The sequence below is a fragment of the Sus scrofa genome, chromosome 7 (assembly GCF_000003025.6).
Source record: "Sus scrofa isolate TJ Tabasco breed Duroc chromosome 7, Sscrofa11.1, whole genome shotgun sequence".
Taxonomy (NCBI): Eukaryota; Metazoa; Chordata; class Mammalia; order Artiodactyla; family Suidae; genus Sus; species Sus scrofa.
In genome coordinates this window covers 28,844,256-28,868,909 of record NC_010449.5, presented here as the reverse complement: position 1 = coordinate 28,868,909, position 24,654 = coordinate 28,844,256, and the positions used below count along the sequence as shown (strand labels likewise).

The window sequence follows — 24,654 nt, the reverse complement described above, 5'->3', positions numbered from 1 at the left end:
CAAGCTGAGCCTCAGCCGTGACAACGCCAGATCCTTAACCCACTGAGCCACCAGGAACCCCCATCTGATCACTTCTTAAGACCAAAGGAAGGACGGTGGCATTCGACAACATATTCTCCCAGAAGACAGTTCTCTACTTACAGGCCTCCTGGCGGGCGCGCCTTGGACGGAGTGGTAGAATTCTGGCTGCACGCGGCTGCTCTTCTTGAGTCTTCGCTTCCTCACTGAAACCTCCTGCTCGCTCTGGTGGTGAACCTCCACCACCGGCTTGGCCTCCTCCAGCCGGGCAGCTGCTGCCGCTGCCGCCCGTCTCCGAAGGTGCCGAGGGCTGGCTCGGAAGCCCTGCAGAAACAGAGAGAACAAATGCAGCTGGGTCCTGAGTTTGCTGGGAAGGGGAACAGAGAGCCCCAAAGTCCCCCTGCTCTCGGAGGGAGTCTGCCAACACATGGGCTCAGTGTGTAGCAAGGCCTGCATGTCCTGGAAAACACCTCTTGTTCTGGGGGCCAGAGCTATTCCACAGCAAGAGCGGTTACTAGATGCAAACTATTAAATCTGGTATAGGAGCTTCCTTCATGGCTCAGCGGAAATGAATCTGACTAGCATCCGTGAAGACCCAGGTTCAATCCCTGGCCTCACTCAATGGGTTAAGGATCCCACATTGCCGTGAACTGTAGGTTGCAGATGTAGCTCGGATCCTGTGTTGCTGTGGCTATGGTGTAGGCCAGTAGCTACAGCTCCTATACAACCCTTAGCCTAGGAACCTCCACATGCCGCAGGTATAGCCCTAAAAAGACAAAAAAAAAAAAAAAAAAAAAAAAAAGGAATGGATAAGCAAGGAGGTCCTGTTGTACAGCACAGGGAACTCTATCTAGTCTCTTGGGATAGATCGTCATGGAAGGTAATATAAGAAAGGGAAGGTATGACTAGGTCACTTTGCTGTACCGCAGAAAATGGCACAACACTGCAAATCAACTATACTTTGATATTTTTTTAATGTAAAAAAAAAAAAAAAGGAGGTGGGCACATTGCTTTACTTGTGTGCATATAAGTCCGACTAAGTAGGAAGAAGGGGCTCCTTGTGGGCGTGAAGATGGTTTAGGGATGGGACCCAGCATTACCCCAGGGAAGGGCCACTCCGCATTCCCGGAAAGTGCACCACAGGAAGGAAGGCAGGATGCAAGGCATCGCCGTGAAAAACCGTAAGTGAAGATCTAAGACCAATGGAGGACCAGCAGACACATGGAAAAATGCTCAACATCACTAATTATTAGAGAAATGCAAATCAAAACTACAGTGAGGTAATACCTCACATCAGTCAGAATAGCCAGCATCAAAAAGTCTACAAATAACAAATGCTGGAGAGGATGTGGAGAAAAGGGAACCCTCCTACACTGCTGGTGAGAATGTAAATTGGTACAACCACTATGGAAAACAGTAGGGGGCTTCCTCAGAAAACTAAATAAAGAACCACCATATGATCCAGCAATCCCACTCCTGGGCATATATCCGGACAAAACCTTCACTGAAAAAGATACATGTACCCCTATGTTCACTGCAACACTATTCACAAGAGCCAAACATGAAAACAACCCAAATGTCCATTGACAGATAAACGGATTAAGAAGACGTGGTACATATACAAAAAGGAATACTACACAGCCATAAAAAAGAACAACATAATGCCATCTGCAGCAGCATGGATGGAACTAGAGATCATCATACTAAGTGAAGTAAGTCAGAAAGAGAAAGACAAATACCATATGACATCACTTACATGCAGAATCTAAAGTATGGCATAATCAAACCTGTCTACACAACAGAAACAGACTCATAGACATGGAGAACAGACTTGTGATTGCCAAGGGGGAGGGGAAAGGAATGGGATGGATGGGGAGTTTGGGGTTGGTAGACACAAACCATTTCATTTAGAATGGATAAACAATGAGGTCCTGCTGTACAGCACAAAGAACTACATCCAATGTCCTGTGAGAAACTATGGTGGAAAAGAATATGAAAAAGAGTACACATGTGTATAACTGAATCACTTTTCTGTAAAGCAGAAACTAACACAACACTGTTAATCAACTACACTTTAACTAAGAAATGAATATTTAAAAAATTAAAAAACAACAAATGGAGGCAGTAAGACGAACTGAAGACTATGAGTTTGGGGGTCACGTGGGCCTGGATCCAAACTGACCTGTTCATTATAGCTACACATTCATAAAACATTTATGATCTGACTTTTCTAACCTAAGAAATGGATGATGTTCTCTGTTTAATAATATTCTCTCTCTTGAAACAAGGTCATAGTTAACAAACTTCTAAGCACAGTATCTGGCAAAGAGCAGGTGTTCAATAAAAATGTTCATTTTCCTTCTGTTTTAGTGTAAGGTGAGTATAAAGACAAGGAAACAAATTTAGCTGAGCCACGCTGTGCATCTGGGAAGGTGCCAACGGTTTCGGAAAACATCAAAGAATTACATAAAATAACGTCTGTCCTGTATCTGACAATTGGTTGTGGAGTGGAAGTCTGTCTGGGAGTTCAGGAGTAGACTGGGCTGTGCGATGAAGGATGAGGGGCAGCGCAGGGCATGGGTGCAGGCAGATCCCCCCCAGGAGGAATCAGTCCATGAAGTGAGCTCAGTGGAGCAGGTGTGTATCGAGAATGGATAGAATTGAAGTTCCGGGCAAGGGAACAACATAAGGCGAGAATGAAGAAGTAAAATGATTGATGGATGGAACATTTATGCAGCAACAAGAGAACGATTTGATGATGTGCTGGGGATAGATCACAGTCACACCCTAAGTCTGGAGGGAATTAGAGGGACAAAGCCCCAGGGCTTCTTGGAGGCGGTGATCTTCTGAACTTTACAAGACATATAAAGGCCTGGACTGCAATGGGAGTGTAAAGACTAAGAGCAGGGACATCAGGGGAGAGCACGAGGGGAGGCCCACGTGCAGGGGTGTCTCAGGAGGGCCTGCAGGCTGGTCATGGGGCCCAGGTACCAGGCTGAGGATGAAGAGGGAGAAAAAGACAGAAGCTGGGGTGACCCACAGAGTCGGAGGTGCACGGAGGTCAACAGGAGTCAACATGGGGGAAACGCAAACCTGAGGTCCCAGCTGGGGCCCTTTCCCTTCACCCCAAATAAAGGAGAATGTTCTCACCCCATCTCGATGTGCCACCAAAGGGGAGCCCCTCAACCCCAAACAGGCCCAGCAGCTCCCCAGGCACCACGAAATCCAGCGGCTGCGCAGTAACCGTGGTGAAGGGGATGGAAAAGAAATAGCCACCGATCCAGAGTTAGGGCTGAGGCAAACACAAACGCACACACTCAACGCGCTCAGACACACACACTCCGAGGCCCGGGCGAGGGCGGAGCAGGGGTGGGGAGTTCAGTCACTGATTCCACAGCCCTGCCTCCCTTCTAGCTCAGAAGAGTGTGTGCTGGCGGAATGAAAAGAGTATCTGATGAGACACTAGCATCTGTCCTGGGGGTGAGCTGAGCGTAATTCTTTGCTCAGAATTCATATTCTCGGAGTTCCCGTCGTGGCGCAGTGGTTAACGAATCCAACTAGGAACCATGAGGTTGCGGGTTCGGTCCCTACCCTTGCTCAGTGGGTTAACAATCCGGCGTTGCCGTGAGCTGTGGTGTAGGTTGCAGACGCAGCTCGGATCCTGCGTTGCTGTGGCTCTGGCGTAGGCCGGTGGCTACAGCTCCGATTCAACCCCTAGCCTGGGAACCTCCATGTGCCGCGGGAGCGGCCCAAGAAATAGCAACAACAAGAACAACAACAACAAAAAGACAAAAGACAAAAAAAAAAAAAAAAAAAAAAAAAAAAAGAATTCATATTCTCCTTCCTTTATGCTCTTAGAAGTTATAAGCAAGCACATTCTACTTAAGTCCCATTACTAACAACAGTCCTTGATGGCCTACGAATTCTAGAAACACTTAGGAAAACACAAAACTCGCTCAAGTGACCAAAACAAAAAACTAAAATGTGTTGGTACAGTGATTCTGGAGAACAACCACTCAGTAAATCCACACTCCTGAGAAAGGTTACCTAGGAGACCCAGGAAGATATTCCAGCCTTGCTTGTAACAAAAACCAGAAACCTTTTAAATCAGTCTTTCCTAAACTTCACATTTTTTTTTTTAAAGATCTGAGCACCATTATGGAGATGCGTGTACTATTTGAAAATAACTTCTTATGAGAACTGCAGTGCAGACCCCAGACAGCAGCCAGACTACCTAGGTTCACAGACTGTCATTCACTTCTTAGTCATGTGATCTTGAATAGTTACTTAACCATTTCCTCATCTGTAAAATGGAGATTCAAGGTAGTATTTAATAGTGCTCCTGCTGTGGCTCAGTGGGTTAAGAATCCAACTGCAATGGCTCCGGCCGCCTAGTGCAGTGGGTTAAAGGATCAGGCATTGCTATAGCTGCAGCTCAGATTCAATCCCTGGCCTTGGAACTTCCATACCTGCAGGTATGGCCATTAAAAAAAAAAAAGTAGTACTCAATTCCTAGAGTTGTGGAGAAGAATAAATGAGTGGATGTATGTAACATATTTAGAAATGTGTCTGGCACAGACTGCTATATGCGTAGGCTACGATTTTTTAGGTATACCGCTTGTGTGAATAAAAGATCTTCTTAAAGACAAAAGCGTGTTAATAATCAGTTGTAGAGAGGAAAGTGAATCACACTGCAGGTGGGCCCTGCTGACAGACACACTTGAGCTCCCAACCACCCTGACCGTCAGGACAGAGCACTTTGCTCCAAACGACCCAGGCACTGGCTGTCCTGCGGGGCGGGGGCGGGGGGGGGGTCAACCTACATGGACTGGAAAACAGCTCTCCCACTAACTAGGTGTCCACCTTCTCCGAGCCTCAGATTCTGCACCTGCCAAAGGCATACAATACCACCTCTCTCGTAGTTACATGGTATTTAGATGAGACAGTCCACATCTGCCTCCTAGAGCCGTACCCAGATTACAGCAGGTTGTCAACACAAGATCATTGCCATTTCACTTCCTGGACGCTGCAGCAACAACTCACGTGCCAGCAGTTCAGAGCTACGAGTACAAACACTGCAAACAGCAGGGAGTCATCGCTGACCAGGAATCTTTTTTTCATCTCCTTAAACCATTGCACTGATTTATGAGTTTGTGGTTTATCAAGCTTGCTTGTTCTAAATATTACAGAAGATAAATCACGACTTTAACAGAAGGAAATGTTCTTTTAAAACAGTAGGTGGTGCTCTAAGCTCTCCCAGGATTTGATGGCGCCGGGCTATAAAGTCCATTTCTTGCTCGCTGCATCTGATCTTGCCGGGATGCCCTTCAACCAGCCCTTCAACCAGCAGGTGACAGGCACTTGGCAGGCTCTTTTCGTGGACGTCTGCCATTTTTAGGCCACCTTGATTCATTAGCACCTTTTGGGTAATAACTTAGATGCACGGTCTTGATACACCACTAAGTCAGGGGCCCCATGGCCCCCTCGAGACCTTGCTTCTTAATAACCTGGTACGTTCCTGGCGAGGCACACGAGGCTCAACCAACTGCAGCCTCTCTGCCTGGACACTGACTACTCAACAGAGGGATCTAAAGACTGAAAACTGCAGTAGGAATTCATCGGTCTGGCGGCCGCCCCAAAGGCCTTCTGAGGCTGCCCACTTCTGCCTGTTCCAACCAGACACACAGTCTTGACCATGAGTTCTACCGCACATGTGTCATAAATGCTCTTTTGTTTGCTGTCAGAGTCAGACTCCGTGGGCTTCAAACAAAACCCCTAGGGCACGCTCTTCCTGTTAGGTGTTCATGTGTTAGCTACTTCCTTTCTTTCTTTCTCTTTGTCTAATTTTAGGTCTGGACTCACGGCATATGGAAGTTCCCAGGCTAGGGGTCTAATTGGAGCTGTAACCACCAGCCTACACCACAGCCACAGCAATGTAGGATCTGAGCCGCGTCTGCAACCTACACCACAGCTCACGGCAAAGCCAGATCCCACTGAGTGAGGCCAGGGATGGAACCCGAAAACCTCTTGGTTCCTAGTCAGATTCTTTTCCACTGCGCCACGATGGGAACTCCTTTTATTTATTTAGGTACGTATGTATGGATTTATTTATTTATGTCTTTTAGGGCCACACCCGAGGCATAATGTGTTCGTTACTTTCTTCACACGTCCAATACTCAGACTTAAGCAGGCTGTTTGTGCAAAAAGTGGAGAAGGTATTAACAGCAATAATTTACTAAAGACCACGCAAGTGCTAAGCCCTTTACAGCCACTTCATAGACCAGCAAACCAAGGCTTGCCAGGATTAAGGAATCTACCCAAGAACTCGCAATTTAAAAAGCTCAGGTCTACATGACTCCAAACCGGTGTCCTTACCGCTTTGTCTCAGGTCTCTAGAGAGATTACAAGGCAGTAATGTACTCAGAGCTGATCGGCATATACTCACTGGCCTGGGCGCCACGGAGATGCTCAGGAAGCTATGCTGACTGATTAAAACAAGAAGTGGGAGTTCCCGTTGTGGCTCAGCAAATTAAGAACCTGACTAGTATCCATGAAGATGCAGGTTTGATCCCCGGCCTTGCTCAATGGGTTAACGATCCCGAGTTGCTGTGGCTGTGGTGTAGGACAGCAGCTGCAGCTCCAATTCGCTCCCCAGCCTGGGGACTTCCATATACTGTGGATGTGGCCCTAAAAAGAAAAAAAAAAAAAAAAATCTACAAAGGTGTTAGGTACGTGAGGCAGAAATTGAAAAGGTGAACATTTTCAAATAAGAATTAGTGTTATATAAGATCAAAATTGAGATGATGCATCTGAACAAAAGGAAAATCAGTGAATCATCCAGCATTATTTATATGAAGTTGCTTTTGCGTTATGGCTGTACCTGAAAAACCGGGGTTTATCGGAAGGCAAGATGCAAATCTACCATTCAAATATTATGAAACTCAGCAAGCTGATGTTTATAAAGCATATAATTCCCCATAAAAACACTATGATTCTCCTCAACCAAGGCTAGAAATAGGAGTTCCCATCATGGCTCTCTGAGGAAACGAATCTGTAGCATCTATGAGGATGCGGGTTCGAGCCCTGGCCTCTCTCAGTGGGTTAAGGATTCAGTGTTGCCGTGAGCTGTGGTGTAGGTAGCAGACGTGGCTCGGATCTGACGTTGCTGTGGCTGTGGTGTAGACCAGCGGCTAGAGCTCCATTCAACCCCTAGCCTGGGAACCTCCAAATGCCTCCGGTGCGGCCCTAAGAAGGAAGAAAAAAAAAAAAAAAGGCTAGAAATAAAGTATAGAGCATCTTGGATCCACAGATAAAATTCAAGGGAGACAGCGTGAACAATCTATCAACTGGGGGAAAATTTATGTCTTTATTTGCACTAAATTCTGATAAAACTTTAGCATATCCCTCAGTCATGAAAGTAGGCCATAAACCTGGACTGTGATCAGCAGATCTGTGACTTCTGCCATAGATATTTAAATGCTGATATTTATTTATTTTTTATTTTTATTTTTATTTATTTATTTTTTTTTTGTCTTTCAACTTTTTAGGGCTGCACCTGTGGCATATGGATGCTCCCAGGTCAAGGGTCAAATCAAAGCTACAGCTGCCAGCCTACACCACAGCCACAGAAATGCGGGATCCGAGCTGCATCTATGACCTACACCACAGCTCATGGCAACGTGAGATCCTAAACCCACTGAGCAAGGCCAGGGACTGAACCTGCATCCTCATGGATACTAGTTGGGTTCATTTCTGCTAAGCCACGATGGGAACTCTGAATGCTGATATTTAAATACTAAATTATAGCGGCTGCACATACCTTGAAGTACCATTTATGTTCATTCACTGTTACTTCAAAATCTCAGTAGTTAGTAAATCTGCTACTAGATCTTGTAATTTTATGCATTAATAAAGAAGTACACATACTGCCCTGTCAAAAATGGTTTTTTACTGACATATAGTTGATTTATAATATTGTGTTAGTTTCAGGTGTATAGCAAAGTTAATTCAGTTATACATACATACATATTCTTTTCCTTATAGTTTATTACAAGGTATTGAATATAGTTCCTTGTGCCATACAGTAAATCCTTGTTGATAATCTATTTTATACACGGTGGTGTGTTAGTGTGTAATTAATCTCAAACTGTCAATTCATCCCTCTCCTGCCCCTCCCTTTGTTAACCATAAGTCTGTTTTCTGGGTCTGTGAGTCTGTTTCTTTTTTACAAATAAGTTCATTTGTACTGTTTTTTTTAGATTCCACGTATGAGTGATATCATATGATGTTTGTCTTTCACTGGCTAACGTTACTTAGAATGATAATCTCTAGTTCTATCAGTGTTGCTGCAAATGGCATTCTTCATTCTTTTTACGGCTGGGTAATATTTCACCGTATATATGCACCATGTCTTCTTTATCCATTGCTCGGTCGACGGACACTTAGGTTGCTTCTATATCTTGGCTATTGTGAACAGTGCCACTATGGACACTCGGGTGCGTGTATCTTTTCAAATTAAGAGCTTCTATCTCTTCCAGATATATGTTCAGGAGTGAGACTGCAGGATGATACTGTAGTTCTATTTTCAGCTTTTTTTTTTTTCTCCTTTTTTGGCACCTTCTTGGCATATGGAAATTCTCAACCTGGGGATCAGATCTAAGCCAGAGCTCAAACCTACACCACAGCTCCAGCAACGCTGGCTCCTTAACCCTCTGCACCTGGCTGGGGATCAAACCAGCATCTCCAGAGAGACAAGCTGGATCATTAACCCACTGTGCGACAGTGGGAACTCCTATTTTTAGATTTTTGAGCAACCTCCATACCATTTTCCATTGTGGTTGTACCAAGGGTTCCCTTTTCTCCACACCTTCTCCCGCATTTATTGTTCATAGACTTTTTTTTTTTTTTTGTCTGTACCCACAGCATGTGGAAGTTCTGGGCCAGGGATCAAACCCAGCCACAGCATCAACCTGAACTGCAACAGCGACAATACCAGACATTTTAATGATACCATTTTGACTAGTGTGTGGTGATCACCTCATTGTAGCTTTGATTTGCATGTCTCTGATAATTAACGATGTTAAATTATCTTTTCATGGGCCTGCTGACCATCTGCATGTCTTCTCTGAAGTCTTCTGCTCACTTTCTGACTGGGCTATTGGTTTTTTGTCACTAAGCTGTATGAGCTGTTTGTATATTTTGGAAATTAAGCCCCTGTCAGTCACATTATTTGCAAATATTTTCTTCCAGTCCATAGGTTGTAGGTTGTCTTTTCATTTTGCTGATGGTTTCCTGTGCTGTACAAAAGCTTCTAAGTTTGATTTGGTCCCATTTTTTACTTTTGCTTTTATTTCTATTCGCTTGGGAGACTGACCTAAGGAAACACCAGTACCTCTTGTTTGCCTTCAAAGCAAATAATTCCCTGACAAAAAGGGGTAACAGGCTAGGGGTCAAATCAGAGCTTCAGCTGCTGGCCTACACCACAGCCACAGCAACCCCAGATCCTTAACCCACTGAGCGGGGCCAAGGGTTGAACTGCATCCTCAGGGATAATAGCTGGGTTCGTTATCACTGATCCACAACTGGGAACTCCCCCAAAAGTCCATTTTTCATGTTTGCAAACTCTAAGAAATACCACACTTATTTCAGACAAGGTTTCACCGGTTAGTAATATAATTTAGTATGTACCGATACTGTATCACCTGGTTATTAATCCTGCTGATCAGAAGCTCTTACTAGCAGAGAGCTTGATGTTTATTCAAACTGCAAATGAATTACGTCAATGCAGTTTTGTAAAGAGCAGTCTTGTACAATCCCTTCCTGATGTCAATTACTCCCTTTCCGACACAGCCCCCTCCTCCCCCCGCTGCCAGGGGAGTGTGCTCTGTACCACGGCCCCCACTTCTCACGTCATGGGTCCTGGTACCTGGGCAGAGCCCCTCCCTCCAGAGTCTGACCCGGCAACACCAAAAGCCTGGGCCACTTAGCACAGAATTTGAACCTGAGGGAAAAAAAAAAAATCCTTCTGTTGTTCTCAAACTTTACTATGCATATGCAGTGCCCAGGATTCTTATCAAAATGCAAAGCATGGGGCCTGAGACTCTGCATTTCTAGTAAGCTCCCAGGGAATCCCAGTGTTGCTGGTCTGCAGACCAAACAAGGATGCAGAAGGCCTGATGGAGGCCTTGTGGCCCTCACGCAGGCGGGGTAGGGGATGGGGCCAGGGGAGGGGGGAAAACCAGCTGACATCGAAGTGAGAGGCAGCAGCAGCTGGTGGAATAAACCCGAGTCACACCTTTGCCATGTCCACATCCCACCCCGAGCCGCATCTCAGTGAAGCCAGACCTTGGGGTGGGTTTTTCCGTTCAATTCCATGAAATGACACATATGCCCTTAGACCACGCCCTAAAATCTTGTAGGTCTCTGATGCTGTCCCCAGAGGAGCTGGGACATGTCCTCCGTGGAGGCAGGGGTGGAAAGGGGAGTAAGGGGAGATGTTGAGGTTGAAACCACTTGAGACGCAGCATCATTTCCTGCAGGGAGCTTGGAGCATTTCTTAATTATAACCATCAGGTTCACCCACGGGGCTCCCAGCGTCTACCCGGTAAACCAAGCCTAGTCTCCCTCCCAGCCGCCCCTCAAACCCGTCATACGGAGTTTGTTTTCTCCCAACCCTACATAAAATCTGGGGTAGATCCTATCATTTTTCTGGTGGTTCTCAGATAATTAAAAACTCCTCCAGCCACTTCTAATGACAAAACAGTGCCATTCCAATGAGGTCATACCACTCCCCCAGCTTCCTCCTGAACAGGGTTTAAAGTGACTGCAGGCTTCTCCACAGAAAAACCGCATGTGCCCTTCCCCCGACAATTCTGTTTTCCCCTGCAGCCCCCCTGCTCTGTCCACTACGAGGGCAGCCAGCCGGCCAGTCTCTAGTCCTTTGGAACTGTCACATGCGGTCTGGCACCCACCTTGGCACATGATCTCTGAGGCCACAGTCAAGCTTCCTAATGATCTCCTAAAGTGGTTCATTAAGGGCAGGAGGGCTTAAAGCAAGACTCTCGGGGCACCACTGAGAAATTTTCCAGTCTCAGAGCTCCCGCTGTGACACAGTGGGCTAGGATCTGACTGCAGCGGCTTGGGTCACTGCAGAGGCATGGGTTCAATCCCCAGCTCGGCGCAGTGAGTTAAAGGATGCAGCACTGCCATAAAAAAAAAAAAAAAAAAAAAAAAAAAAAAGGAGGAAAGAAAGACATTTTCCAGCCTCCAACCCTGAGCCATCCCATAAGGTAGCCACTTGCCCCATGTGGCTATTTGCATTTAAATTTTAGGCTTTACATATTTTTTTCATTGAAGTATTATTGATTTACAATGTCATATTAGTTTTTGGTATATAGCCCGTGATTCAGTTATACATATATATTATTTTTCAGAAAAAATTATACGAATGAACTTAGTTACGTAACAGAAACAGACCCACAGACATAGAAAACAAACTGATAGTTGCCAAAGGTGAAAGGGGGGGATAAATTAGGCATTTGAGATTAACGAATACACACTACTACATATCAAACAGACAACACAGAGCTACTTTATAGCACAGATAAGTATATTTAATATCTTATAATAAACTTTTAGGGAAAAAAACTGAAAAAAATATTCTTTGCATATATATATATATGCATTTAAAATTTTATTTTTATGGCTGCACCCAGGCCGTATGGAAGTTCCTGGGCCAGGGATTGAATTCTAGCTGCAGCTACAACCCACAGCACAGCAACACTGGATCCTTTAACCCATTGTGCAGAGCCGGGAATCAAACACACGCCTCTGTAGTGACCCAAGCTATACATCACTTAAATTTTAATTTAATTTAATTTAGAGTTAAAATTAAACTAAACATTGAGTCCCTGGGGTTTGCCAGCCACATTCCAAGTGTTCAGCGCCACGTGTGGCATGTGGCAGGATGCAGGTAAATGTTTCCATTGTCTCAGAAAGTTCTACTCAACAGCTCTGGTCTAGCCTCTCAACACTGGACACTCAGCCTTTACCCACAGAGCTTAAATTAGGTGGTGGGCAACTCTGAATATCAGTGCGGACTAACTGCTGCAGCAAGCCACACCCAGATCTCTGCACCTCAGCACAAAGCAAGCTGAAGTGTGGCTCACAGCACAGTGACACAGGACCTGCGCGTGCGATGGGGGCTCTGCTGCACAGTCGTTCAGGGCACAGGCCCCTTCCACCTTGCAGCTCATGAAGCACCCAGCGCCTTCCCAGTTTATGCCTATTTATTTATTTATTTATCTATTTTTGTCTTTTTAGCTATTTCTTGGGCCGCTCCCGCGACATATGGAGGTTCCCAGGCTAGGGGTCGAATCGGAGCTGTAGCCACAGGCCTACGCCAGAGCCACAGCAATGCAGGATCCGAGCCGCATCTGCAACCTACACCACACACAGCTCACGGCAACGCCGGATCGTTAACCCACTGAGCAAGGGCAGGGACTGAACCTGCAACCTCATGGTTCCTAGTCGGATTCGTCAACCATTGAGCCACGACGGGAACTCCAGTTTATGCCAATTTAAAGAGAAGGTGCTGGGACTGGGTGTGGATGGTGTCCATGGGCCCGGCCTGCAAACAGTGCCCATCACCTCTCGCAGTTTGGTAACCAGAACCCAGTTACGTGGCCATCACTGACCTACAAGGGACGCTGGAAAACGTGGTCAGGCCACGTGCCCAGGAGAAGAGGCCACGTGCCCCGACAGCAGGCTCAACCCCAGAGCTGGTTCCCAAATCAGGTGCACAGCCACGCACCTCCTTTTTGAGTCCTCTGCTTCTCCTCCTCACCAACCACAACTCAGACAAACTAACACCAAGAGCTCCTGCACACACCTTGTTACAAAGCCAGACTTAACATGAGCCCCATTTATCTCAGGCTTTCCCAACATTGTCCAGTTGGTTAATTACATGCAACTCTAACTCTTTACAGTTGCATAAATCATAATTTCTAATTACAAAGCATTTCTCATGTGCCAAATTCTGTGCATGCATTATTTCATTGTTTCTTGTAGTATTTTTAGGGAGTGAGTACTATTTTAGTGCCATTTTATAGATGTAAAAAAGAGACATTTACAAGTTTGCCTAAGACGTAGACTGTCTTTTCTCTAGGATTGAAACTCTGGCAGCCAAACCTCAGTTCTCCATTAGGGGGTCAGCAAACTGTGGCCCTCAGGCCAAATCTGACCCACTATCTATCTTTGCAAAGTTGGAATAGAGCCATGCCCATTCATGCTCATTGCCCACGGCTACTTCTGTGCTAGAAAGAAGCACGGCTGAGTAGCTGCATCAGAGTTCACACACGCTGCAAAGTTAAAAAAAAAAAATTTTTTTTTAATTTTATTGGAGTATATTTGACTTAGAATGTCGTGTGTTGTGGAGTATATTTGACTCAAAGGTGTATGGCAAAGTGATTCCATTATACACATACACGCATCCATTCTTTGGATTCTTTCCCCATACAGGTTGTTATAGAATATTGAGTAGAATTCCCTGTGCTATATGTCAGGTCCTTGTTGATTATTTTATATATAGTAGGGTGTGTATGTTAATCACAGACTCTTAATTTATCCCTCCCCCCACAACCTGTTCCCTTTGATGGCTGTAAATGTGGTTTCTAAATCTTTGAATCTGTTTGTTTCGTAAGTTCCTTTGTATCTTTTTTTTATTAGATTCGACATGTTAGGAGTTCCTGTTGTGGCTCAGGGGAAACGAATCCAACTAGGAACCATGAGGTTGAGGGTTTGATCCCTGGTCTCATTCAGTGGGTTGAGGATATGGCGTTGCTGTGAGGTGTGGTGTAGGTTGCAGACACGGCTCGGATCTGGCATTGCTGTGGCTGTGGTGTAGGCCAGCAGCTGTAGCTCTGATTAGACCCCTAGCCTGGGAACCTCCATATGCTGCAGGTCTGGCCCTAAAAAGACAAAAGACAAAAAAATAAAAAATAAAAAAAAATTCCATGTGTTAGTGAGCTCACATGATAATTGGTATATATCCAGAGAAAACTATAATTCGAAAAGATACATGCACCCCAATGTTCACTGCAGCACTGTTTACAATAGCCAAGACATGGAAACAACCTAAATGCCCATTAATAGAGGAAGGGTAAAGAAGATATGATATGGTACATGTATGCAGTGGAATATTACTCAGACATAAAAAAGAATGAAATAATACCGTCTGCAATAACATGAATAGACATATAGAGATAATTATAGTGAAGTCTTTAAACAGAGAAAATCTTTTTTTTTTTGTCTTTTTAGGCCTGCACCTGTGGCATATGGAGATTCCCAGGCTAGGGGTCCAACTGGAGCTGTAGTTGCTGGTCTACGCCAGAGCCAGAGCCATGCCAGACTCCAGCCACATCTGCGACCTATACCACAGCTCACAGTAACACCAGATCCTCAACCCACTGAGCAAGGCCAGGGATTGAACCCTCAACCTCATGGTTCCTAGTCGGATTCATTTCCGCTGCGCCACAACAGGAACTCCTTTTTTTTTTTTTTTGGTCTTTTTAGGGCCGCACCCAGAGGTTCCCAGGCTAGGGGTCAAATCAGAGTTACAGCTGCTGGCCTACACCACAGCCACAGCAACACCAAATCCGAGCCGAGTCTGCACCCTACACCACAGCTCAAGGCAACACCAGATCCTTAACCCACTGAATGAGGCCAGGGATTGAACCTAGTCAGATTTGTTTCCACTGCGCTACGATGGGAACTCCAAACAGAGAAAAATCTTTAATACAAAATCCTTCCCGGGAGTTCTTGCCGTGGCTCACAGAAAACAAATCTGACAAGTATCCATGAAGACACAGGTTCGATCCTAGGCCTCTCTCAGTTGGGTCAAGGATCCAGCATTGCTGTGAGCTATGGTGTCAGTCGAAGATGCGGCTTGGATCTGGCGTTGCTGTGGATGTGGTGGAGGCCACAGCGGCTACAGTGCCAATTCAACCCCTTCCTAGCCTGGGAACCTCCATATGCCATGGGGACGGCCCTAAAAAGACAAAGAAAGGAAGGAAGGAAAAAAATCCTTTTCAATCCCCAGTTGGAGTATCCTATAGGGCGCTGCAGTATCCTATGGGGCCCTGAGCACTCTGATTCCATCACTCTGAAAAGGAATTTTGACTCAGTGTTCTGGTCAGCTGATCTGTGCTCTGCACCGGCAACTGGGCCTGTGAGATACACAGGTCAGACCACTACCCCTCTGGCAGCCTCGTCTGCTCCATCTGTTTGTGGTTTCACAGGCAGATTAAACAACATCTGTCGGGCGGTTTCATCAAACACAGAGATGATACTATCAAGGATGCACCTGCATTACTTTCTAAAAATGATTATGTCTGTTCCCTTTATGTTTGGACTGTAACTACCAAGTGAAAGGTTTGCACAAGCTGATCAACCTGATGGCTTTGGATACGAATGGTTTCACCCCTCCCACCTCCTGCTCCAGTTTTTAGAAAGAAAGCCATTAGCACAGAGGACAGTGAATCTTATGGTCAGTGGCTATTCAGTAAGGCAAGGCCTATTGTGTTGAAACGAGCCTATCTACTCTATTTTTTCTTAGATGGAATTCATCAGCATTTTTTTTCACCAAGATGAGCCATAAAAAGAATATAAATATGCTTGGTTTTTACAAGACTCAGAGCATGGAACCCACACTGCGTTCACATTCAATCAAGTTAATAGTAGGGTGGAAACTGCATCTACTTGGGCAAAACTAGAACAAGGACATCTTAGCGGGTGCTGGGGGGCACCACCTGAGCCCCACCTTCAGGAGGCTTTTGGCTGAACCCCTGTGTGGGAATTACCCTCAGCGAAAGCCAGCTGCCTGGCCCTCGCCACACACTGTCCCCCAGGGCCAGCGCTGCTGCTCAGGGGAAAGGGGGCATGCTGGCCTCAGTGAGGAGTAAATCTGAAGGGCCTCTCAGCTCCAGAACTTCCCTGGGATCAGCCAGGCCTCTGCTGCATATGCATCACACTCCTTCTCTTGCTGGGCTGCTCCCCCTCCCCCATCAGTCCCCTGCACCCAGTCTCCATCTCAAAAGTCAATTTCCCTGGGAAGCTGACCAAACAACAAACAGGAAGTCTGATTTCTTACACTGTGCCATCAATAACTGATGCGCTACATTTAACATCCAATGACAGCAATAAAGAGCTTCTCAGGACAGCAAATCCATCAGTATCAAAAATGACAGTAAGAGCAAAACCCTGGGTGGTGCACACAGCAACACAGGGAGCATCAAGCTGGAGAAGCGGCAGCTGTCTGGGAAGGGAGGCGGGGTAGACTGAGATCTGGAGGGAAGGCGAGCTCTAAGGAGGGTGAGAGGATGGCGAGAGGATGGCTGCCTGCGAAGCAATTGCCTCTGTGGAATCGCTCTCCCGCAGGCAGAGCTGCCGGCACAGACAGTCATGCGCAGTAACAGCTCTATAAATAGCAAAACCCCCAGCCAATCCCAGCCCAGGCTCTGTAATTACAGAGCCAGGGGTCTCACAGATGAAGACTGGAAGCCTGTGCACAGTCTGCTTGCAGGCAGCCTTTTCGGAGCCACCCACTTGCAGACAGTAACCAGACCCTGTGTCCACAAAATAAGCAGAGTCACCATTCACAACAGGAATGTGCCTGTCCCTATCAGTGTTCTGTAATCACCTATATGGGAATAGATGCTGAAAATTATGGATATATGTATATGTATGACTGACTCACGTTGCTGTGCCCCTGAAGCTAACACAACATTGTTAAGTCGACCATATTCCAGTGTACGATAAAAATTAAATGTAAAAAGTGAAACAAAATCGGAATATGCCAGGGACCACGACCTTTTCAAGATAAAAAACTAGATAACATAAAACAACGAAGTGTGTTTTATGAAGTGTTTATAGCGTCCCAACTGCTAAGATGCCAGATAGCACCCAAACAGCACATCGGGGGGAGGGGGGGAGAAGCGACAAGGGAGGAAAGGCAGGGAGACGATGAGGCTGTGCAGCCCCCTGAGCGTGCAGGAGAAAATGAAGATGGGGAAGGAAAAAGAGAGAAAAGACAAAAGGAAAATAGGAAAGGAGGAAAAAACTGAACTTGTGCAAATTTGCAACAAGTCACAGCAAAGACCTACTAAGTGGTCACTAAGTCTTTTCAAGAGCATCCTTAAGTACCTTCAATATCTGTTACAAAATCAGAGTCTCTTTTTACTTATTTATTTATTGGCCGCACTGACAGTATGTGGACGTTCCCAGGCCAGGGACTGAACCTGAGCTGCAACTGCAACCTATTGTCACAGTAGTGACAACACCAGATCCTTAACCTCTAGGCCACAGGGAACTGAAAATCAGAATCTTTTTTTTTTTTTTTTTTTTTTTTTTGTCTTTTTAGGGCCGCACCCACAGCAGATGGAGGTTCCCAGGCTAGGGGTCGAATTGGAGCTGTAGCCGCCAGCCTATACCACAGCCACAGCAACATGGGATCCGAGCCACGTCTGCAACCTACACCACAGCTCACAGCAATGCCAGATCCTTAACCCACTGAGGGAGGCCAGGGATCAAACTGGCATCCTCCTGGATGCTAGTCAGGTTTGTTAACCACTGAGCCATGATGGGAACTTCCAAAATCAGTCTTTAAGAGACTAAAGTCACTTTATCGGACAGTGCATCAGAAACAACCCAAGACAAGACAGGGCAGTGGAAAAAAACCAAGCAGACAAATAAAAGACCTAAAGGTACATGCAAACCGAACAGCTAACACTCTGTACAAGGGAAAAATGATGGATAAATTAAACTTACAACTATGGCTCTATTAACAGCATCCCCAGTAAGCTATTCTAAAGTAATAGCTCAGGCTTAAGGCCCAACATAATCCCAATAAAATACTGCTTCTATGAGAAAGTCTGACGTCATCATGACTCAGGACAACTCAGTCAGGAGACAGGTGGGGCCCCCCCGAGTCCGGGTGGCAGAGAGGTGACAGGGAGTAGCAAGCCAGGCTGATGTCATCGTGACTCAGGACAACTCAGGCAGGAGACAGGTGGGGCCCCCCGGGGTCCGGGTAGCCGAGAAGTGACAGGGAGCAGCAAGCCAGGCCTGCCGAGAGTCCTGCGTCTGTGCAGGCATGTGCCTGTGGGTAGGCACTGCCGTGTAGGCTCCAGCCGGGCATGCAGGAGCTCAGAGCACTGGATGATTAATCAGGCAGGTCAGGACCTAGGTGACCGACCATAAGGGTAGGAGCCCCAGGACCCCGTGTGTCCTCACCATTGCTCACCTCCTGCCCACTCTGACCTCCCAAATTGTCCTCAGGGTCAAACAATTAAAAGGCTTCAGTTGGCACTGTTCTGATTGATCCGTGCCCATGTTCTACTGACTGCTAAATATTCTAAACATCACCTCTGCCAACATACAAGGTTAAAGAAAGCTAATCAGGCTTTGGGGCTGGAGTTCAGGGCAGGACTCCAAGTCCCAAAGGTGAGTGACAGCACGAACACAGGCAAGCAGGCAGTCAATACCCAACCCCGGGCCAGGCGGGAGTGGGGTGGGAAGGTGAGGGTGGGGGCGGGTAGATGCCTGCCAGGCTCCCATCCAGCCCAGGCTCCCATCAAGCCCAGCTTCCCATCCAGCCCAGGCTCCCATCAAGCCCAGCTTCCCGCCCAGCCCAGGCTCCCATCAAGCCCAGCTTCCCATCAAGCCCAGTTTCCCATCCAGCCCAGTTTCCCATCCAGCCCAGCTTCCCATCCAGCCCAGGCTCCCATCAAGCCCAGCTTCCCATCCAGCCCAGGCTCCCATCAAGCCCAGATTCCCATCAAGCCCAGGTTCCTGACTTGAGGCAAGACTAAGACTCCCTGGGCAGAAGCTCCCAGCACATGCAGCTACGGTCAGAAACATCTAGAAGTATCACAGCCCCCACTGGGGACACGCAGAGCAGGAAGGACTGACCGTTCCCACCCACAGTCTGATGGTTGAACCTTTGCCCCCAAAGAAATTAAGTGAATGGATTTGGTCTGTGTTCAAGTCTTAAATGCTTTTTTGGCAGCGCAGGGCCTCTCAGAGTCCACTTACTCTGAAGACATACTGATCAGCAAGAAGAAAAGAATGTTTTCACGACCTGCTATCTCCTGATAATTCATCCTAAGCGAAGAGAGAGAGAAGGAGCAGAGAGCTAACGGGACCAAGGACAAGGACAGCTGATGAGAGACTGAGAAATGTGAGACCGGAACAGGCTGGCCGAGCCGCCCTGTCACTCACTGTGCATTTCTGCTCAATCTTTGACCTGCATCCCATGGTTGCCACAAAATTTCTCCTCAGAAGTCACCTTGACCCTTTCTCCTGAGAGGATGTTATTGGATCGTAGCTGAAAGCTTGAAAGGGATTGTGTTACCTGCCTGCAGCTATTTGGGCAGGAGCTAGGAATTTTTTAACCCACATCGTTCGATCCTGCTGACTCTCACTGCAGACCATGGAAGTGGGGCTTATTTCCATGTGGCCTTTTGCAGCATTAATCATGGTCTGACTCATTTCAAATGTACTCGTGGATGTGAGGACAGAAACCTGCTTCTCTTTCCTTAGTATCCTCCTTGTTCCTGTCCAGACCTGGCACAGAGTCGATTCTCATTAAGTTTGGGGTTTGATTTTCTTTTTCAAAGATCTATTTGCCTAAAAATTGCAGAAAAGAACAAGTTAGAAACCTAAGCCCTTCCAAAAGAGTATACTACGCTCTTTTTAAAGTGTATGAAGTCAGGAGTTCCTGCCTTGGTGTAGTGGGTTAAGAACCTGACTGTAGCAGCAGGGGTTGCTGCCGAGGCATGGGTTCCATCCCCAGCCAGGTGCAGTGGGTTAAGGATCCCATGTTGCCACAGCTGTGGCATAGGTCACATCTGCCGCTGGATTCAATCCCTGGCCCAGGAACTTCCATATGTCGCAGGTGTGGCCATAAAAAATATATACATATATAAAATCAAAGAATATCCCTGTTTTGTACCTCAAAACACATCCCTCCAGAATAATACCTGGGAAGCTGGTAAATAGCATCCTGATTTTTTTCCTATGCTTATTCAGATATTTACAGATAAATAATAATTTTTAACGAAAAAGGATCTTGCTATACACATTGTGTCGCACTTTGCTCTATTTATTTATTTATACTGTGGATAGCATTTCAGAGGTACATTCTTTTGAACACCTGAATAATTTTCCAATACACTGGTGTGGCACACTTTTTCAGCTGCACCCAAGGCATGGAGAAGTGGTGTGGCCCACTGTTTAAAAATGTGAGATCCTTCAGGTTTCTCCTTTTGTAAACAGTATGATAAACAAAATGTATAGATATCTTGAACTAAATCTTTACTGAGATGTGGGATTACCAGGCCACAGAAAAATCTCATTGTAAAGCTACTACCAAATGTGTCCCTAAAAATGTTGAACCAATTACATTACCAGCCATACTCAAAAAGCACCATTCCCTCCTCTCCCCATCAACACTGTGCGATACCAATCTTTTTATTTGTTGCCAGTCTGATGGGCAAAAAACTAGTCTAATTTGCATTTTTTATGAGTAATGCTGGGAATCTTTTCATACTTTTATAAACCATTTTGTACTCTTTTTTTTTTTTTTTTTTCTTTTTGTCTTTTTGCCATTTCTTGGGCTGCTCCCACGGCATATGGAGGTTCCCAGGCTAGGGGTCCAATCGGAACCGTAGCCACCGGCCTACAGCACAGCCACAGCGACACGGGATCTGAGCCCCGTTTGCAGCCAACACCACAGCTCACGCAACGCTGGATCCTTAACCCACTGAGCAAGGCCAGGGAACAAACCCGCAACCTCATGGTTCCTAGTAGGATTCGTTAACCACTGAGCCACGACGGAAACTCCTATACTCTTTTTTGAGTTGTTTGTTTGACTCCTTTACTCATTTTTCTACAGATTATATGTATCTGCCACATTGATTTTGTGGAAGCTTTTTATATAATAGGAATACAATTATTTACCATTTATGCTGCAACCTGTCTTTTAATCTTATTGTACAGACGTTTACAATTATTTCACTCAAACCTGCCTATCTTTCCCTTTATGACTCCGAAATTTTGTTTTCTCCTAGAAAGTTTCTCCCAATTTGCAAGATTACCAAGTGTTCTCCTCTATTGTCTTATATTCCTCAAATCCTTCGAGGGCATGTTTATCATCCCTCTTGAATTAACTATGTGCATATATTTAATCTGTATGAAATTAATATTTTTTTGGCTGCACCATGGCATATGGAGGTTCTTGGGCCAGGGATCAAAGCCATGCCACAGCAGCGACCCTAGCCCCTCAGCAACAATGCCAGCTTCTTAACCCAGTGTGTCACCAGGGAACTCCTGAGATCAGATTCTGACTACAGTGTTAGGTACAGACTAATTTCCTCCCTCCCAGGGAGGTAATGTCCACTGAACTAGCTATTCTTTCTCCAAACACTGTTTTATTTTTCCTTTTTAAATATGTGTGTATTTTTATTATGGAAAATTTCAAAATATAACAAAGAAGGTAAACATGAGAAAGGCTGGGGCCTGGGACCTTTGGCCGCCGTGGCTGCAGTGCTTACACCTGCACCTGGACCAACATCTCCTGGAATAACCGATACAAGGAATCTCCAAGGCACGAAGTAACCACACCCACATTATGGAAAATAAGTTACAAAAAGGCCACAAACCAGCTGCCAGGTCTGAGGTGCTGGGAGCAAAAACAGGGACTAGCACCACTGAGGGGGCAGGCAGGCTATCTAAGCCCCTCCCAACCCGCCCCCACCCTCACCCCATTTAAGGGACCATAATCAATGAATGAAATTAAAAAATGAATGTTGAGATTATTAAGAGCAGGTACTAGTACAATTTTCCCACTTGAATCTATTTTTTGTTACCTTTTTCACGATAACAATGGCTAAAACCAAACATCAAAATTAACTGAGTTCCTGTCATGATGCAGTGGGTTAAGAATCCAACTGCAGGTGTTCCCATGGTGGTGCAATGGAATCCACAGCATCTCAGGGTTGCCAAAAAAAAAAAAAAAAGAAAAGCAAAAGAATCCAACTACAGCAGCTCGGGTCACGGTGGAGGTGTGGGCTCAATTCCCAGCCCAGCACAGTGGGTTAAAGGATCCAGCACTGCCAAAGCTGCAGCTTGGAGTCCATATGTCACACATGTGGCCATAAAATTTTTAAAAAAATTAAAATTAAAAAAATAAATTGTGCTTAAAGTAACTGACATTTGAATTACTGAATTTGTACAGGGTTAAGCAATGATTTCTTAAAAATTAACAATGTTAATATTTTTCTCTAGATGAAATTTGTTATACATAACACATTAACACAGGGGTATGCGACCTAATTTAAATAAATACATACATATCCTACTTTCCTGGTGGGGTTAACAGTCAAAACTGTGAGGGCTTGGATCCAGCATTGACGTGAGCTGTGGTGTAGGTGGAAGATGTGGCTTGGATCTGGCAGTACTGTGGCTGTAATGTAGGCTGGTAGTTACAGCTCTGATTTGACCCCTAGCCTGGGAACCTCCATATGCCGCAGGTTCAGCCCTAAAAAGACCAAAAAAAAAAAACAAAAAAAAAAAAAAAAAAAACACCAAAAAACTGTGAGGATTACTGGCAGAAAAGGGCATCTGCATCACTATGTATATTTATTTTTAATATATAAAAGAGTGAGAATAATCTAAATGGACTAGTGATCACAGGATATACTAAATAGGATAAAAGATACAACATGGAAAGATGCTCCAAGCACAAAGAGTTTTACACACATAGTCTCATCTAATGCCACCCACACAGCACTGAGTTATTATACTACAGTTTGCTTCTGAGGTGATTTCCTTTTTTTCCATCTTTTTAGGGCTGCACCCATGGCATATGGAAGTTTCCAGGCTAGGGGTCGAGTCAGATCTGCAGCTGCCAGCCTGCACCACAGCCACAGCAATGCAGGATCCTTAACCCACTGAGCGAGGCCAGGGATCAAACCCTTGTCCTCATGGATGCTAGTTGGGTTCGTTATGGCTGTGTGGGAACTCTTGAAATGACTTACTTTATGTGCAGGGATATGCTATAAAAATACGTATAGGCACATAAGTAAGACAATTATCTATTAGTTATAATGTTAATTTCAATAACAGATTATATATATAATATATACTTTATACGCTACATTCCTAGAGCCATTAAAATATACTCTAAGTTCCTAGAGCCATTAACAATTTCAAGTTCTGTTTCCCACATGCTACATGCCCCCAAAGCTCCAGGCAGTACACAGACTACAAGCTAAAAGCCCCAGAGCACTTTGCCACAAGCTCCGCCAGCTACAGGGCGTTGTGTTACACGTTGAGCTTATGCTGCAATATGTAATGATTGCCCCGCTCTAGCCTGTTTTGATTTTCGTTTCTGGCTAAAAGTTTTGGCCCATCATTACTGACAAAAAAGTGAAAGCTCTAGATGTGTTTGCCAAGAGAAACAAAGCATGCCACACTGAGTGACAAAACATGTTTCACAAAGACTCAAGACAACTCTAAAGGAACAATCAGAGACACAGAGAGCAAAGATCTGAAACTAAATGCAATGTGGTGGACATCCTTGGTGGAAGGGCTGACCAGCAGCTTGATGACTCACAGCTAGAAGAATGGCCACGAGAAATGTTTTATTCCACTGAAAGGGAAGAGAACCGGACAGTGGCAGGAAAGACATGGCCACAGCGCTGATTCCGTTAAAACCCTCATTTCCAGGAGCAGATACTTAGGTTACAAAGGCTGTGCAGGAGTTCCCATCGCGGTGCAGTGATTAACGAATCCGACTAGGAACCATGAGGTTGCGGGTTTGATCCCTGGCCTTGCTCAGTGGGTTAAGGATCCAGCGTTGCCGTGAGCTGTGGTACAGGTCGCAGACGCGGCTCAGATCCCACGTTGCTGTGGCTCTGGCGTAGGCCGGTGGCTACAGCTCCGATTAGACCCCTACCCTGGGAACCTCCATATGCCACGGGAGTGGCCCAAGAAATGGCAAAAAAACAAAAAAAAACAACAAAAAAAAAAGGCTGTGCAGTCACGGTCAAGTTCTAGCTACCCTTGCAACAGATCATTACTATATTATTCAAATTACTCCAAGTGATAGAAAAATAAGCAAAATTTCTCAACCCATTTTAAGATGCTTACGAAGCCTAAAAACAAAGCTTGGTAAATTCCAGAGAAGAAGCAACTATCGACCCATCTAACATACAAAGATAAATTAAAAGATCCCAAATAAAATCACACCAGAACGAAAGCAGTGAGTTCAAATAATAAAATTCCAAGACTAAATGGTTTGTTCCAATAATTAAAGGCTAACTCAACAACAGGGAACCCAGCACCATACTTTATTATAGTTATAAAATAAAGAAAAAATAATAATATCAATAGGTGCATCAAGATTGCAGATAAATTCAAGAGCAGCTGTTGATGAAAAAGGGAGTAAAAGAGAAAGAGAAGGAAACTTTCTAAATGCTAAAAAGATTATATGTCAGGAATCAACAGCAAACGCTGATTTATATGAAATACAAAGGCATGACTCAAAGTAAACCCAAGCCAAAGGTACTCATTATCACA

General features: G+C 45.4%; 1 protein-coding gene across 18 annotated transcripts in view; it reads right to left on the bottom strand.

Annotated features, from left to right (window-relative positions):
* Nucleotides 1-24,654, bottom strand: part of DST (dystonin) — a 487,727-nt gene that overhangs the window by 431,240 nt on the left and 31,833 nt on the right. For all 18 annotated transcript variants that reach the window (XM_021098565.1, XM_021098572.1, XM_021098573.1 and 15 more), the window contains exon 3: nucleotides 142-342. In XM_021098565.1, the coding sequence (XP_020954224.1) occupies nucleotides 142-342 (201 nt within the window). The remainder of the gene's footprint in view (nucleotides 1-141; nucleotides 343-24,654) is intronic.